The 16,284-nt window shown below is 36.5% G+C and overlaps 1 protein-coding gene across 1 annotated transcript in view; it reads left to right on the forward strand.

The window, feature by feature from the left end:
- The window catches only part of Sgcg (sarcoglycan gamma), a 79,712-nt gene that overhangs the window by 12,613 nt on the left and 50,815 nt on the right, over window positions 1–16,284 (forward strand). Inside the window, exon 2 of the mRNA XM_076872377.2 lies at window positions 10,519–10,713. Within this exon, the coding sequence (XP_076728492.2) occupies window positions 10,519–10,713 (195 nt within the window). The remainder of the gene's footprint in view (window positions 1–10,518; window positions 10,714–16,284) is intronic.

Genomic DNA, 16,284 nt, shown 5'->3' on the forward strand with positions numbered 1-16,284 from the left:
ATGAGGGAAGTTTCAGCCTATGAATCAACACTTAGGCATCCAGGCATCGATCACACCATTACAGCAACAAAAAGGTCTGGAAAATAATAACATGTAAATATCTCATTCTCCTCTTTTGTTCAATAAGTTCAAGTTTTTTTCCCAGCTGTTAAAGTAATTGGTATTCAAGTTGGTAGGGTTTTTGTGAAAGAACGGGGATGAGAGTTACATGAAATATCGGTAAAGATGGAATGATTCGGTTTTTAAATATAATTTTATAGCCTAACATTGAAAATCTATTCCACAAATGCATTGCAGATAAGAATGTGCTTCATTCTGCTGTCTTCAGCAAATGCTTACAATTTGAGCCCCTACTGTGCACCAGACATTATTTTAGGGGTCTAGCTGTATAATAAATAAAATAGGAACCCTTCCTTTCCTCATGGAGAAGAGTCCCAAGAGGAATAGGCAATAAAATGTAAACAAAGATATCATTATTCCTGTAAAGAGTTATAGAAAAAAGAAACAGGACAGATTGCATATTTTCTACCCCAAAAGGTACACAGAACAGTGAGCATGGAAGGCTGGCATCAGGAGGTCAGAAGTGGCAGACATGGGGGACAGACCAACTCTCCAGGCTGAGGGAAAAGCCTGTGTAACGCAGGAAAAGCGATTCAGTATGAGGAAATAAAAAGAAGCCATGGTGGAAAAGAGCAGAATGGGATAAGATGGAGTTGGAGAGACTAGCTGTACCATGTTGGGGTTTAGCTACAATGGAGAACTCCTGAGTGACCTTGAGCAGGGCAACTCATGGTCAGTTGTTGGGCTGCCATGTGCAGAACTGGACTAAGAGGGTCCAGTGTCAATTCAGATCGGGTAAGTGGTCAGGGGAGAATGGGTCAGAGATGTGGACACGACTTGCTGATGAAGTAGACACAGGGGTGGCAAAGAGGAATCACGGATGGCACTCATGTTGCTGAGAAAATCAACTGGAAATAGCTGACATGAGATGAGAGAAGGCCAAGAGGAGATTTAGGAGCAGAGAGTAAGGTTATTAAAAGTTAAGTTATTTTTTTTAACAATGTACTCGATGTGCCAAGTGAAAACATCAAACAGGCAATTATCAGACATAAATCTAGAGATATTTTAGATATATTGTGAATTTGTGGATCATAAACCAATAAATAGTATTTAAAGATATGATTATGAATAGAGTCACCTTGAAAGACTAAGGGAAGAGGAGAAGAGATGGTCCCAGTAAAGTTCAGGCAAAGCCTGATGTGTAGAGGCTGGAGAGAGAAGATTATGAAAAATCTGAGAAGGCAGAGGAAATGTTTTCTAGGAAGAAATAGCTAAGCATTAAAATAAAATGAGGGAAATGAGCCCAGGAAAGTGAACATTTGACCTAGAAACAAAGAGGTCTTATGATCTCTTCAGTATTAGCCAAAGTTAAATATGATGACATAACTCTTAGAGAAATTGTCCTTCTATCTAAATATTTACTCTGGCATTCTTTCACTCTCTTCCCTTCTTACTGGTTTCTTCTCTGGCAAGCTCTCTCCAAGTGATGGAAACAGGAGTATTGGCTGGTAAGTGTTAGATGAGCCATCAACTTCTGATGCCAGAGGCAAGCTACTCTCAGAACATCTGAATCAATTTGGAACAATTGGCTTTGAGTGGCTGATTGAATTCCATGATGTCCCAATGCCATTTTCCATGTTTAACACTAATGGCACACCCTACTTGCTCTGCCTATGTCACATACACAACTGAGATACTGGACTTGATAGCTGGACCACAACAACATGGAGGTGAGGAGGGGTGTTCCCGAGGAAGACCATAAAAGTCAGTGCCTACCATCTTGTGATACAGAAGAAAACAGTGGAGGCCCATTGAATTGTCATACAGAAGAAAATAGGGGGCACCAATTATAATATAACACAGAAGAATATGGTATGCGCCACTATATGATATAAAACAAGACATTAGGTGCCCAGTATAATATGATGTAGAATAAAACTATAATATACAGAAGAAAATAGTAGGTGCCCACTAATTATATGATACAGAAAACAGTAGGCATTCACTATCATCTGATACAGAAAATAACAGTAGGATCCAGAAAATAAGAGTAGAGGCCACTATCAATACAGAAGAAAACAGTAGATGCCACTACCGTGTGATACAGAAGCAGACAAGGAATTGCATCTTCCAGTAGCTCATCAGTACAGGACTCTGTTAGCATTAACTCAACTCTCACTGCAACCAGCTGCTAACTTTTCTGGTTCCATTTTGACATATACACACTAAATCAGAAATTGATGGTAGATAGAACCCATGCCAAGAACTGGAGCAAATTCAGTACCAAGTGGCACCTGGTTCTGGCTAAGAGGCTAGGGATACAAACACCATTGTCTTTGTTATGATACTACAGTATGTGCACTTCTAGATGACCTAAGTGCTGTTCTCTTGATGCCTTGCTCTTCTGTGTCATTCTGTATCATTTCTGCCTGCTGAATCACCGGATGCTAACATTACTCCTTAATGACAACGTGAACGCTTCAGATTTCTGAATATATTTAAAAACCAGGACAAAACATGGGGAAAGGTAGAGTACTTGAAGTGCCTACTTTTGTAAATATAATACTGTTTAAAAATGAGCCTACAGTAGAAGCAAAAAAAAAAATTAAAAATAAAACCTCAGTTTTGTAAACAAATATTTTTATGCCAATGGGATTGCGTTTTTTTTTTCTTTCCTTCTTCCCCATTCAGGTTTGTTAAAAACTTAAAACTCATTTATTCTGTTGGTTCAGCATATTTTTTAAATATTAGAATTTTTTATTTTATTTTAATAATCAGTTCCACTGTAAAGGAGAGAACAGATTCATGACCTTTTAATATGGGAGGTACATGGGTGGCATGTGTATTTATGATAAGGCTATGTACTGTTGTGAGAATTATGGTGATTGGAACTTCGGATAAAATCCTTAATTATGATCCATTTGCTTTCCTCAGTATTTAGGTACATCATGCTGGGTAATTTGAAACATAGAGCAGAGCAGAAATTTATTGAAATTATTTGGTCATCTTAAATGTAGTCATAAAGTTGGAACAAGTATGGTAAATTTATTAGTATTAAAAGAAATATGTGTGTGTATCTCAATTTTATAAATTTAGAAAAATACAGAAAAACATTTGGGAAATATTATTTTAAATAAAGAAGGTAGATGGTAAGAGGGATACTATCATTAACAACTTCCTAGTTTCTTTGTAAAATAAGCTCATTCCCAAAACTTTCATTCATCCTGCAAATACACATTGATTGTCATTCTGCAAATACTCATTGATTGTCTATTATGTGCACATAACCCATACTTGGCATCTTTATATAGTCATAGAGTTGTAATTAGCTTCTCATGTAGATTGCCTGGCTCTTTTGATGGATGATGTGACATTATGGTTATGTAGTAAGTACCAAGTGCCACCTTGGTAGTAAGAAAGTATGTAGTATGTAGTAAGAAAATATCCTTCCTGACATTAGAGCTAAGTGCTATGGCTTATGAAAGACAGTTTTTGAAACCATGGAAAATAATTTTCCGGGAGTTTTCATATTATAGGTGCTTTAAGAACTATACAGAAGCCCACAGTCAGAAAAACCTGTGCCTGGCAGGACCTTATCTGAAGCAGGCAGTATCCCACCCCTAATACCCAGGTGAATTTCCCATGAAGCGATGAGGGAGAGTGGAGAAGTTGTACACTGTGAACCTTCTCCACCTCCTGCAAAGTGGTTATCCTTAATAAATTAACCTACTGAATATGGCAGGAAAACATAACATAAATCAGAGTTAGCATTATCACCCAGTATCAACATCAGCCCTATTGTATTTTATTCATCATTCTGCTGTGAGTTTCTAATTTAATTCTATTATGACCAGTGAAAAATATTTGTGTGATAGATGTGTTTTGGCATTCTTTATACTTCCTGTGACCTAGAATGTTCTCAGTTTTTGTAAATTTTTTATTGTGTGCTTGAAAAATATAAGAATTTCTCAATGTCAGTTAATTGTGTTCTCTGCATAAGTCTCATTTTGGTGGACTTGATCCATTAATAGAGGTATTAAAATTCTCCACTATGACAATTTTCCACTCTGAAAATGACTTTCTTTAAGTAGATGGATAGACGTGGGTATATCAGGATATGTGGTTAGGTGCATATAAGTCTAGAATTTGTATAGCCTCCTGGAGAATTTATTTTATATCTAAGTAGTACAGTAATACCTCATCAGTATCCTATAATTATGGGAATCCAGTCATTACATAAATGACAGATGGCTTCTGCCCCATGAGAAAGGGGAAGGCATGCAGAATGGCATGGTATAATGAACATGTCTGATTGGAAACAAGCAATGACTGCAAAGAGGGTATTAAGATGGACCCCTAACACCAGTAATCTAAACTCAGAACAGACTAATGAAACAGGCTTCTATGAACCATGAGATGACTGGAATAGTGCCCCTTTTACCCTCCTTTACTTCCTATTAGAATCGCTGTGCAAGCTCCAGGGTTCAGGATCATCCCCAGAGGTACTCAAACATTAGTGCTTGCTGGAGAAGGATGGATGGAAACCCTCTGTGAGATCCTAGACTAATGGGTCATAGCCTACATGTGTTCACCTTAGTGGTTTCCTTAACTTTGCCTCACGCCTCCATCTTTACAAAGTTGAAATTTAGGGGCCATACTTATCATGTTAAGGTGGGCTTCACTTACTTTAATCCCAAGTGGTTTTTTTTCCTGTTTTATTTTTGGTTTTTGCTTTAAAGTTTATTTTGCCTTGAAAGCTGTTCTATTCCATGTTGACTTTGGTATCCCACTTTTTGGTTTCAATGTTTTTCTGGTACATGTTTTTACCATTTTTTACTTTCAATGGTTCATTCACTCCTTCAAAAAACATCTATAAAGTTTTTTTAATGGTACACCTTTTCATTTTCTATTAAATTTTTAAAGTTTCTGATGATTTTATTTAACAAATTTGAATCAATTTATCCTGCTGAGGAGTCAGTGCCTGTTTTCAATCTAAGTGCCATGACGAGAATCGATGATTATAGAAGGCAGAATACCTACTCTTAAGACCATTTTGTTTTAAATAACAAATACAAAATCATGATTTCCATAGTATATTAAAGTTTATATTTATGCAAAAGATATTATAATGATTCATGTCTGAATCCTTATCCATTAAAAGATTGATAACTATATTTGACAGATGCATTTCAAACCAATTATAATTAAGCATAGCCTCAACATACTTTGAAAGATGGTTAGCAGGGGAAGATGTATAATCTTTCAAAGATAACAAATTATTTTTAAAAATAAAGGAGCCTATAAAATCAAATTCTGTCCAATATATATTAAATTTCAAAATATTTTATCTTGAAACATATATGTTAAATTCTAAAATGTTTGCTTTGTAATTATTTTTTGTAAAGGGTTAGAAATAGGTCCAAAAGTGCTATGCATTGTTCCAGTCAGAACAATTTCTTGCCAACATGAATATCAATTTACATGACCTCAAAGTGCTGAAGAATTGGCCTCCTTCCCAGTGATAACTATATAAATATCAGAAAGAAGCTCACTAAACTAAATAGGGTCTAGAAATATTTTATATAATGTCTAATAAAAAATTTGAGTTGTGAGAAATATAAATGGTACATTAAAAAACAAAACCAACTTTTTAAAGATGTTTAAGTTGAATATAGCTACTCATTTAGCTCTTGTTTACCTAGATTAAGGCCTTTTTAATGCAACACAGTTAACACTGGTAGGTGGCAGTTTAACAAATCCAGAATAGTGTAAAAAGGCAATCATAAAACATGACATAATAAGAAATAAAACTGGAAATTTAAAAGAAAACATGTTTGTGATCAAATAGAAATGATTTTGGTAAATGCAGTTCAGAAAGGAAGGATTAGAAAGCAACTCATGAGCCCCCAAAAGTCAGCACATCCTCAATGGGTTCTACTCAGGAAGTGGTCCAGCCTTTCACTCAAGCTGTCAAAAAGAAAGTGCACAGATGTAGGGTGACTCACAAACCAGGAAAGCACAATCCCCAGTTTCCCTTTCCCTGGAAGAAACCTGCCAGATTGTAATGGAGCTTGCTGAGTCTCCTCAGTAAACTAGTAATCAACCTAATATTCTCCATTGTGAGTAGGTTTTCACTTTCTAAATATACAAGTTCAAGGAAACTCAGAAGTAACTCTCAGCTTATCTTATTGTTAGTTTTACCTTTAAATTTATATAAGTAATCTGGCTGTTTGTTCATTCGATGTTTTTATTCCATTTACTCAGTAAGTACTTATTGAACCTATACTATTTACCAGGTATTGTTTAGGTGCTGGCGATATAACAAAATAACAAACAGTTCAAAACTCTACCCTCTTGGGATGAGCATTTACAGGAAAATGAGTAGGAAAATATATAGTGTGTAATATACAGTTAAGTGTCATGGGGAAGAAAATTAAGCAGAAGGGGACATTACAACACAAAGCCAGCTTTGTGATGGCATTGGTGGAGGGGCTGTACTGATAAGTGAACTTGGAGCAGAGATTTGAGGAAGTTGAGTCATGTAGTTATCTGGGAGAAGTCCTTCCATGTAGAGAGAATGGTGACCAGAGCCCCCGAAGTGGGGTTACACTTGAGTATACACCTATGGGTAAGACCAGTATGAAGTAGAGCCATAGGGGTCAGGGAAGGTGACAGCCGGTGGAGGCAGGAGGAACCATGCCAGTTGCAATAAGGATTTTTGGTTTTTATTTATTCTGAGAGGGTTTTTTTGTTTTTGTTTTTGTTTTTGTTTTTGCAGAAGTGAGGTGTGATTATATTTTAAAATGACAGCGACAGCCTCTATTTTGGAAATTGTCAGTAAAAGATTTAGAGATAGAGGCCGAGAACAGTTCCGTGGCCCGTTCGGGTGAATGGAGATGGTAGGAATCACACTCTGGACTTAACGTAGTGCTTACAAGACTTGCTGATAGAGTGGATGTGCAATGGAAAAGAAAAAGGAACTAACAGCAACTCCAAGAATTTTGGCTCAAACAGCTTGAAAGATGAAGTTTCCATTAGTTACATGAAAAAAAAAATATTACAAGTAACAGGTCAGGGAGAAGAGTTTTGCAAAGTTTGAGATCCCCAGTTGGATATTGGGGTCCAAGTGTGGATCTTGATCCAAGGTGACTCCAGCCTAGGAATATGCATAAGGGAATCTCCAACTTAAATGTGCATCTATAATAGGGGCAAGCGGCTATGAAAATGAGAAGTTCAAAACTGAGCCCAGAGTAAGGAGATGAGCAGAAACAGTCAATGAGAATAAGAAGTCTTTGCAGGGAGAAGAAAGCCAGGTGAAGTTTCTGAATCCCGGGTACAAAAAGCATTTCAAGGAGAAGGAAGAAATGGCTGCGGGTCCTGTGAATGAACATCTTGTTTAACAATGTGGAAGTCAACAGTGATTTTGCAAGGACAAGTTCAATGAAGTGGTAGGTCTGGATGAGGGTTCTAGAGATAATGCAAGTCACAGAACTGAACTGAAGAGACACTGAGTATAAATCAACTGACCGTAGTTATTTTGCTATAAGGAAGAGGAAGAAATGGGGCTGGGGCATTCGGTAAGCATCTTCTGTTTTCCAGGGCACATGGCAGTGTGCATGACCACAGCCCTCAGGAGGCCATAGACTGTGGTCATGCACACTTCTAAAACTGTTTATCTAATCTTGTATAGCATATCCTCATTCATATTCTTTTCATATTTAAAATACTAGAGACATTTTATTTTTCTCCACCAGTCTGGATCCTACTTTAGATTAACACCTCATTCCTAATAATTGTTTAAGAACATGTACTGAATCTTTTCTTAATGGATTGAACATACCCATAAATCAATGATATTTTATTTAGTATATACTTCACAGGATTTGCTGCTGTCAATCTAGCCTCCTTTTGTAGCATCATTCCTGGAAGATAGCTCAATTAATATCTATCAAACTCAACAGTTCATTCATTCATTTAGAGTTTTTATTTTGTGCCCATTATTTGCTGATGTACTACATGAAGGATCTAGTGATGAATAAAGCAGAAAATATTCTCCTGGAATTTACATTCTAAAAAAAATGAGAGGAAATAAACAAATGAACAAATAAACTGTTCAGTTTCCCATCATTGACTTAGGGGGCCTGAGTAACAGAATTGCAATCAGCCCAAGACAAAATTGTCTTAAGTGAATACCAGTATACTCAATTTTATGTATGAACAAAAGCATTTTATGGTAGACAGAACAATGCCTTCCAAAAATGTCCATGTTGCTAACCCTCAGAATCTGTGAGTACATTCTTTGCAGATGTGATTGTGTTAAGGCTCTTGGGATGGAGAGATCATCCTAAATTAGATAATTTACACTGGGGTGCCCAGTGAAATCATGAGGTTCCTTATGAGGAGTGGGCAGGAAAGCCAGAGTCAGAGATGGAGATTTGACAAGGATATAGTTTAGAGCCAAGAACTCAGGCGCCTCTAGAAGCTCAGGGAAGGAACAGATTCTCACCTACACTCTCTGTAGAAATGCATCCCTGCCTGCACTTTGATTTTGGTCATAGAGATGTATATTTGGGGACTTTGGGCTATAAGATAAAGTTGTATTGTGCTAAGTCACTAAACTTTAGATAATTTGTTCAACCAACAATAAGAAAGTATGTACAGGAATAGGAACATATAGAATTAGGAACATACCCACACTCTTGGAAAACTTTGCTAGTTTTATTAATCATGTCAGTACTGCTGATATAGGACAGACGAGGTTGGATACTGGAAGAATTTTCAGGAAGCAGGTTAATTTAAGCTTCAGCAGTCCAAGGGCTAATGCCTAAAAATCTCTGGACCCTGGGTCTGGAAATTCTTTTAGATTTATACTCAGTGGGGTGGTTACATGACTATGGGTGGGTACTCAACAGTTACTCTTTGTCCCATAGTTTTAGGCAAGGCAGAGGCCTCACACGTTTTTATATGGAAAACAGAGACGTAACTTGTACAGTGAGCTCTCTTGAGACAGAGTCTATCACACCTTATGTCTACACACCTGGCATTTACAAGAAAAAGGAAGCTTCAAACCACATTGCACTCTCTGCAGAACTCCTGTGAAAGCCTATTGATGCTCTTCATAAAGATCTTGTTGGCCAGGATAGAAGCTTAATTATTACAATTATGGAATGGGAGGTGGGGTGCCTGGTCTGCCTCACTGCAAAACAGACTCTGGGGGAAAGAATGAAGTGGAGTTTGCAGCAACACAGATTAGAGTTCACCAAGGGGCAGTTGATAGGACCTGCCAAGGTGTGGCTGAAGGGAAAAGAGGATTAGCATCAGGGACCTGGGCTTGGGTAACTAAGTGGATAGTGTTGCACTGTCTAATATAGAGAAGACTGAAAGAAATCAAAGAAATGCATAACGCCTTTATGAAATCATCATCAAGATCAGTCCTGTGAACTTGAGGGTACTAGTGGAAATAATTTTATATAGTCAGTTACAACATGAGAAAATGCCTAGTGTTAAGTTGGAAAGAGATTTAAAGAATTATTTTAGACCATGACTTGTTTTTCAATAAGGACACATCCAAATCATCCCTAAAAATAAACATATAAACTCTGCATAAAAACATCCCAGACAAGGGTATTCTATATTCTGATTCATCACTTCACCACATTTACAAAATCTTCATAATTTCTAATTTTCCCTTTATGGAAAAAAAGCAGTTTCTCTTACTCTTTGTGTAAAGGGAAAAAATGATTTTTAAAAATCTCTTCATAGAGCTGAAATGGTGGCTAAAACTCTTACTCTAACTTGCGTAAACAATGAGTATCTGTAAACATTTGTGTATAAAATGTATTCTGATCTGTCTTAAAGTGGGTAAATATTTGAGAACTTTACTATAGGCAAAGGTTGGTGTGGTAGACATCTTGAAAAGAGCCTTTTAATTCTGAGTAATTAACTGAAGGAAGATATAATTTAATTATTTGACATAAAATTGAGTAACTGGAACACACACACACACACACACTCACACACACACACAAACAAACAAACACATAGATACCAGTTTGATTTTTTTTTCCCACTGAATATTTCAAGAACTTGATAACTTAATTATTGCAGGTCGACGCTTCAATTCCAAGTTTAACCCTGCAGAATTTTTAAAGCAGTATATGTGTATTGTGTTTATTGATTAAAATCTGAAAATATGGTCACTGGATTGCAAATGAATTTGTCATATCTGAAATATTTTAAATAATAGATTAAATATCTCCCTGTGGTTAAAACATGTGATGCATTTCAAAGTAATATTTCATTCCCTTTTCAAAAACTATTAATTCTGGAAATTTATTACTGTGGTTAAAAACTTTTCTCCTCCACTGGTAGCAAACCAGTATTGACAAATAAGTTCTCTCTCTCCCCCTCCCCCTCCCTGCTTCCTCTCTCTCTCCTCCTGCACACCTCCCATGGCAGATGGTGCGGGAACAGTACACAACCACCACAGAAGGGACCCCCATAGAGAGGCCCGAGAACCAGAGTGTCTACAAAATTGGCATTTATGGCTGGAGAAAGCGTTGCCTCTACTTATTCGTTCTTCTCTTACTCATCATCCTTGTTGTGAATCTTGCTCTTACGATCTGGATTCTTAGAGTGATGTGGTTTTCTCCAGTAAGTATTATTATTTTTCTGGCTCGTAGGTGCTTGTGTTCACTACATCCCTGCATCTAGACTGTATTGATAGAAGTTTCCTCTAATGTACTATTTGTTTCTTTCCTGTCTGCCCCAGAATTTTCACTAGCAAAATGTGTGTGTAATATTTATATTTTTCTCCCTTCTTTACCTCATTGTGAACTATCATGTGTTCATTTTGTTTGTTTCTACCATGATTTTTTTTTTCATTACAAAAATTTGTTAAGGATACTGTCATTATTTCTACTTGGTGGGAAAACTGGAATCTTGAATTTGTGGTTGATTGAGTCAAGATGACCATGATTATTAAATTCATCATTTTTAAAAATCATATACATCAACGGTTTCCCATTTCATTAATTCATAAATATTTACAATTAAGATGCCGGTATTTGCCTATTTTGCATTACTATAATGAAATACCTTAGGAAGGCTAATTTTATAAATAAAAGAGGTCTATTCAACTTGCCGCAGTCTCTGTCTGGGCACAAATCACGAGTCTCCACACAGCTTGTAGATTCAAACAGCAATTCTTTATTCCCGAACTCACACCGGCCGTCTACAAACACGTTCTGGGGGAATCCACGTTCTCTGCCCAAATCCACACCGCATGGGCTTCTGTCTCCCAAAATATACTGTCTGACCCTAAGCACTCAAGAGGAACTCAGCAGCAGGATACGCCCTATTCTAAAGGGGGAACACCCTAATCTCCTATTATGCTAAACTGCCCTATTCTAAAGGGGGAACACCCTAAACACGGATCCTGCCCTGGTCCTTGAGCAAGGTCACCTTTCAGAAGTCCTTCCACTAGACAGCATGGGAGTAAGCTGGCAAGGAATTTGTCATACCTACTTGGCTGATGGCTCCCAGCATCAACTCACAGTTTTGGGAAGTGCAAGGGCATGGCACTTCAGCTCTAGTGATGAACTCATTGTGGATGGTAGGGATGCATACAGGAAGAAGAAATCACAACCAATAGGAAGCCAGACAGGGAGTAGAGAGGCGGGGTAGGGCCCAGCTTAGGTTTTCATAACAACCTTCTCTGGAGAAATAGCCAATGCCCCTTGAGGAACACTTCCTCTCTAGTGAGGGCATGTCCCCACTGACCTGAGAACTTCCCTCAAGGCCCTACCTCTTAAAGATCCACACCATCTCCAGTGTTGCCACCTTGAGGACCAGTTCTCCAACTTGTGAACCTTTGGATGGACACACTTAAACCATATTCAAACTGTAGCAGTTCCACTCTGTTATTATTTAAAGACTCTGTTTCGATGTGCAATAAATTTATCTTCACATTTTGTTACACTTGAGTCACAGGAGGTTTAGTAAATGAAATACTAGCAGTCCTAAGGAATTCATATTCTATTTTAAACATCCTCAGTTTTAAAGACAACTACATAGTTTTATATTCCCTGATGATATGTTGTATACATTTTATTTGTTTTGTGGTGCTGGGAAATTAACCCAGGGCCTTGCACATGCTAGGCAAATACTTACCATTGAGCTACATCTCTGGCCTCTATTTTGTGTACTTTTGGAAAAAAAAAAATGACTTATTAATGTATATTGTCTTAATTTTGCAAGATACTTACAGTTATACAAAAATACTACCACAGAGAAGATCATAGGTAAATCAATATATTCCTTGCATGCATCTGAAGGGGCTCTTTTTAAAAGCAAAAGTTGTAGCCTGTTGGTCTGTAATGCCTTCCAATGAAGGTACCCTTCACTTTTATTTAATTATTTTTATCCTGCTAAGGTTTTATCCCAAAGACACATTATTTATTTTGTTGACACAAATAAATATTTATATTTTCACACATGCAAAGAGTTAGAATACCAACCAAATTAAAATATGTCTTGAAATGTGTGTATTTAATAACTCAGTATGTAATAATATAAATGCCTAATATGTATTAAATTATTATTATTATAAATTCTATGTAAATATATATTTAAGTAGCAAATTTAAGTTGTTATTTCTTGGTTAAAATTTATAAAAATAATATTTCTATGGCATCATAATCATGTTGACCTCCATTGGATATCTTTGTTTCATGAAGCAGTACAGCATGCAGCATACATGTTTTTGAACATCATATATGACTTTATCATTTACATTTAGGATTTTTAAATTTTAATTTGTGGGAATAAACTCAAAGTTGAAGTCCTCAAATTATAAACAGGGAAGAGATGGCCCTTCATCAACCTGCTAAAAGCCCATCAGCTATGCAGAGTTGAGAGATGATTTGCTAGGAAGCAGATTCTAGAAGGACTTGAAGAAAACCATCTCACAACCCAGCAAGGTCTAGGTGAGACCAGACTTTACCTTGAATGAATGAAGATGTACCTTATTTTAGAAATATGTGTGAATTAACTTTGTAAACTGCATAAATATAAAGTGACATTTAGTTAATGCTTTTATCATATATCATAGCACTTAAAACAACTTTTAGGCATTATAAACTCAGGTGAAATTAAACTGTGCCAGCTGCAAAGTCCATTTACCAATGCAGAACAGCTTGCTGCAGACATCAACTGCCATTTCTGCCTTTTCTAGTGCGTATGCACACTGACAGTGAGTATCCAGGGTTCCCTACTGCTGCCCTTTAGCAAAATAAGAAAAACTATCACTAATATTTATGGGATCATAAGGCAAGATATGCAAAAGCCCTGGTCTATGGAAAGTGCCAGGCCTTAACCTAAAATTATTGAATAGACTTTGAGTCATTATTCTCAAAGTGGAATGATATCAACAATGTAATTTTCATATGTTTACAAGCTTGATTCCTTGCTTTTGTGAATATTATAAACATACAAGACTGCAAATTGCATATTAACTTATGCTTTAACTTTTTACTGACTCGAAAAATACTAATACACCACATTTTATCTTCTTTAATGTATTTATTTTAAATGTCATTTTATTGTAGTAAGAAAACAGCAGGAGATCTACTTTATTGTCTAGTTTTTAAGTGTACAATACAATTGCATAAATAATAACTGTACAGTAGTGTATCTCTAGAATTTATTCGTTTTGCTTGAGTAAAACTTTATGCCCATTTATTAGTAATGCCACACTTCCCCCACTTCCCTAGGCCTTTTTAACCACCATTCAATTCCACTCTTAGAATCTATAAGTTTGACTATTTTAGAGACCTAGTAGAAGTGTAATCATACAGTATTTGTCCTTCTGTACTTGGCTTATTTCATTTAGCATGAGATCCTCAAGTTTTATCCATGTTGCATCATACTGCAGACTTTTCTATTTTTTAATGTCAAATAATATTTCCTCATATGCATCTGTCATTGTATGCATTTTATTTGTCCATTTATCCTCTATGGACATTTAGTTTGTCTCCGCATCTTCTCTATCATGACTTGGGTTTTAATTGATCTGAGAGTATAGATATCTCTTCCAGATCCTGATTTCCATTCTTTCAGATAAATAGCAAAGTACCTGATAATGAAATTAAGAAAGCAATCGCATTTTCAAGTAGCACCAAAAACAATAAAATATCTCAGAGAAAAATTTTAATTAAGGAGGTAAAAGACTTGTGTGCTAAAAACTACAAAGCACAGATGAAAGGAATTAAAGATACAGTGAGAGAGCGTCTCATGTTCATTGATTGGAAGACTTAGCACTCTTAAATTTTCCATACAATACAAAGTTATCTATACATTCAGGGCATATTAAACTACTAATTGCATTCTCTTCAGAAGTAGAAAACAAAATCTACTTAATACACCTTTATACCACAATTTATCATATCTCTGTATATAAGGTATGTTGACACCAAATTCACATCTTCATACATGTATTTTGTATAATGACAGTCTCCCCTTCCACCATCCTTGGGAAAAAAATCAATAAGAGAGTTCACGTATAATGGTATAATTTGCCATGAACATACTCTATATACAGAGTTATGAAAAATTGTGCTGTGAATGGATAATTATGAATGTAATGCATTTCACTATTGTCATGTATGAAAGAAAAAAATTTAAAAAAAAAGAAAAAGAAAACAAAATCCAAAAATTCTTGTGGAACTACAAAAGACCCCAAACAGCCAAATCAGTCTTGAGAAAGAGCAAAGTTGGAGGCCTCCCAGGTCCTGATTCCAAAATATATTAAAAATTTATAGTGATTAAAGAATTATGATATTGGCATAAAGACACACACAGACCAGTGGAACAAAATTCATATTCCAGTAATAATTCTATTCAGATGTGGTCAACTGACTTTTGACAAGGGTGCCAAGTGTATATGCTGTATGTGTTGGAGAAAATATAGCCTCTTCAACAAATGGTGCAGGGAAAATTGAAATTCACATGCTGTGTTCACCAGATTTGCCCTCACTGTGACCAAAGTACCCAACAAGAACAACTTAGAGGGGGGCAGTTTTATTTTGGCTCATGACTTCTGATATTTAGTCTATTCTCAACTGACTCCATTGCTCTGGGTCCAAAGTAAGGGAGCACATTACGGAAGAAGGGTTCGGGGGAGGAAAGTTGCTTAGCTCATGGAGGGGTCAGGACAGGGGGAGGAGAGGGTGTAGAAGAAGGAGGAAGAAGAGGAGAGAGGATGGGCAGGAGGAAAGGGCCAAAGGGCCACAGGAAGAACAACTCTTCTAGGACATGCTTCCAGTGACTCCCTTCCTTCCGCCACGTTTCACCTGCCTACAGTTACCACACAGGGAGTCCACTCAAACTAGGATGGACTGATTGGATTGCAGCTCTCACAATCCAATCATTTTACCTTTGAATATTCCTGCATTAACACATATCAAAGAATGAAACTGAATCCTTCTCTTTGACCACATACAGAAATCAACACAAACTAAATTAAAGACTTAAACTCGAGGCCTGAAACTGCCTAATTCTTAGGGAAAAAACATTTGAGGAAAAGCTTAATGATAATGGTCTTAGCAATGATTAGGAAACTGCATATGGCCCCAAAACAAAGGAAACAAAAGCAAAAATAGACAAATGGGACTACATCTAACTTAAAAGCTTCTGCACAGTAAAGAAAATAGTACAGTGAAAGACAACTTACAGAATGGGAGAAAATATTTGCAAACCATATATCTAATAAGGGGTTAATTTCCAAAATATGTAAGGAATTCCTGCAACCTAAAACCACTAAAAACCTAATAAACAATTATCCAAGAAAGACGTGCAAATGGACAATAAGCATATGAAAGGATGCTCAACAGCACTAATCCTCAGGGAAATGCAAATAGAAAACAATGAGAGGTCACCTCACATCTGTCAGGATGATTATTATTCAAAAAAAAAAAAAAAAGATTGCAATTTGAGATAAGGATGTGGAAATGAGGATATGGAGAACTTGAGACCCTGGCACACTGTTGGTGGGAATGTAAAATGGTGCTTCCACTGGGGAAAACAGTATGGAGGTTTCTTTAAAACCCACTTCTGGGTATTTATCCAAAAGAACGGAAATTTTTTTTAATTTTATTCATATATATAAGCCAAGGTCCCTTCTTGAATGTAGACATGCCAAGGAAGTATTATGACTTTAAACGAACT

This window comes from Callospermophilus lateralis, chromosome 12 (assembly GCF_048772815.1).
Source record: "Callospermophilus lateralis isolate mCalLat2 chromosome 12, mCalLat2.hap1, whole genome shotgun sequence".
Classification (NCBI taxonomy): domain Eukaryota; kingdom Metazoa; phylum Chordata; class Mammalia; order Rodentia; family Sciuridae; genus Callospermophilus; species Callospermophilus lateralis.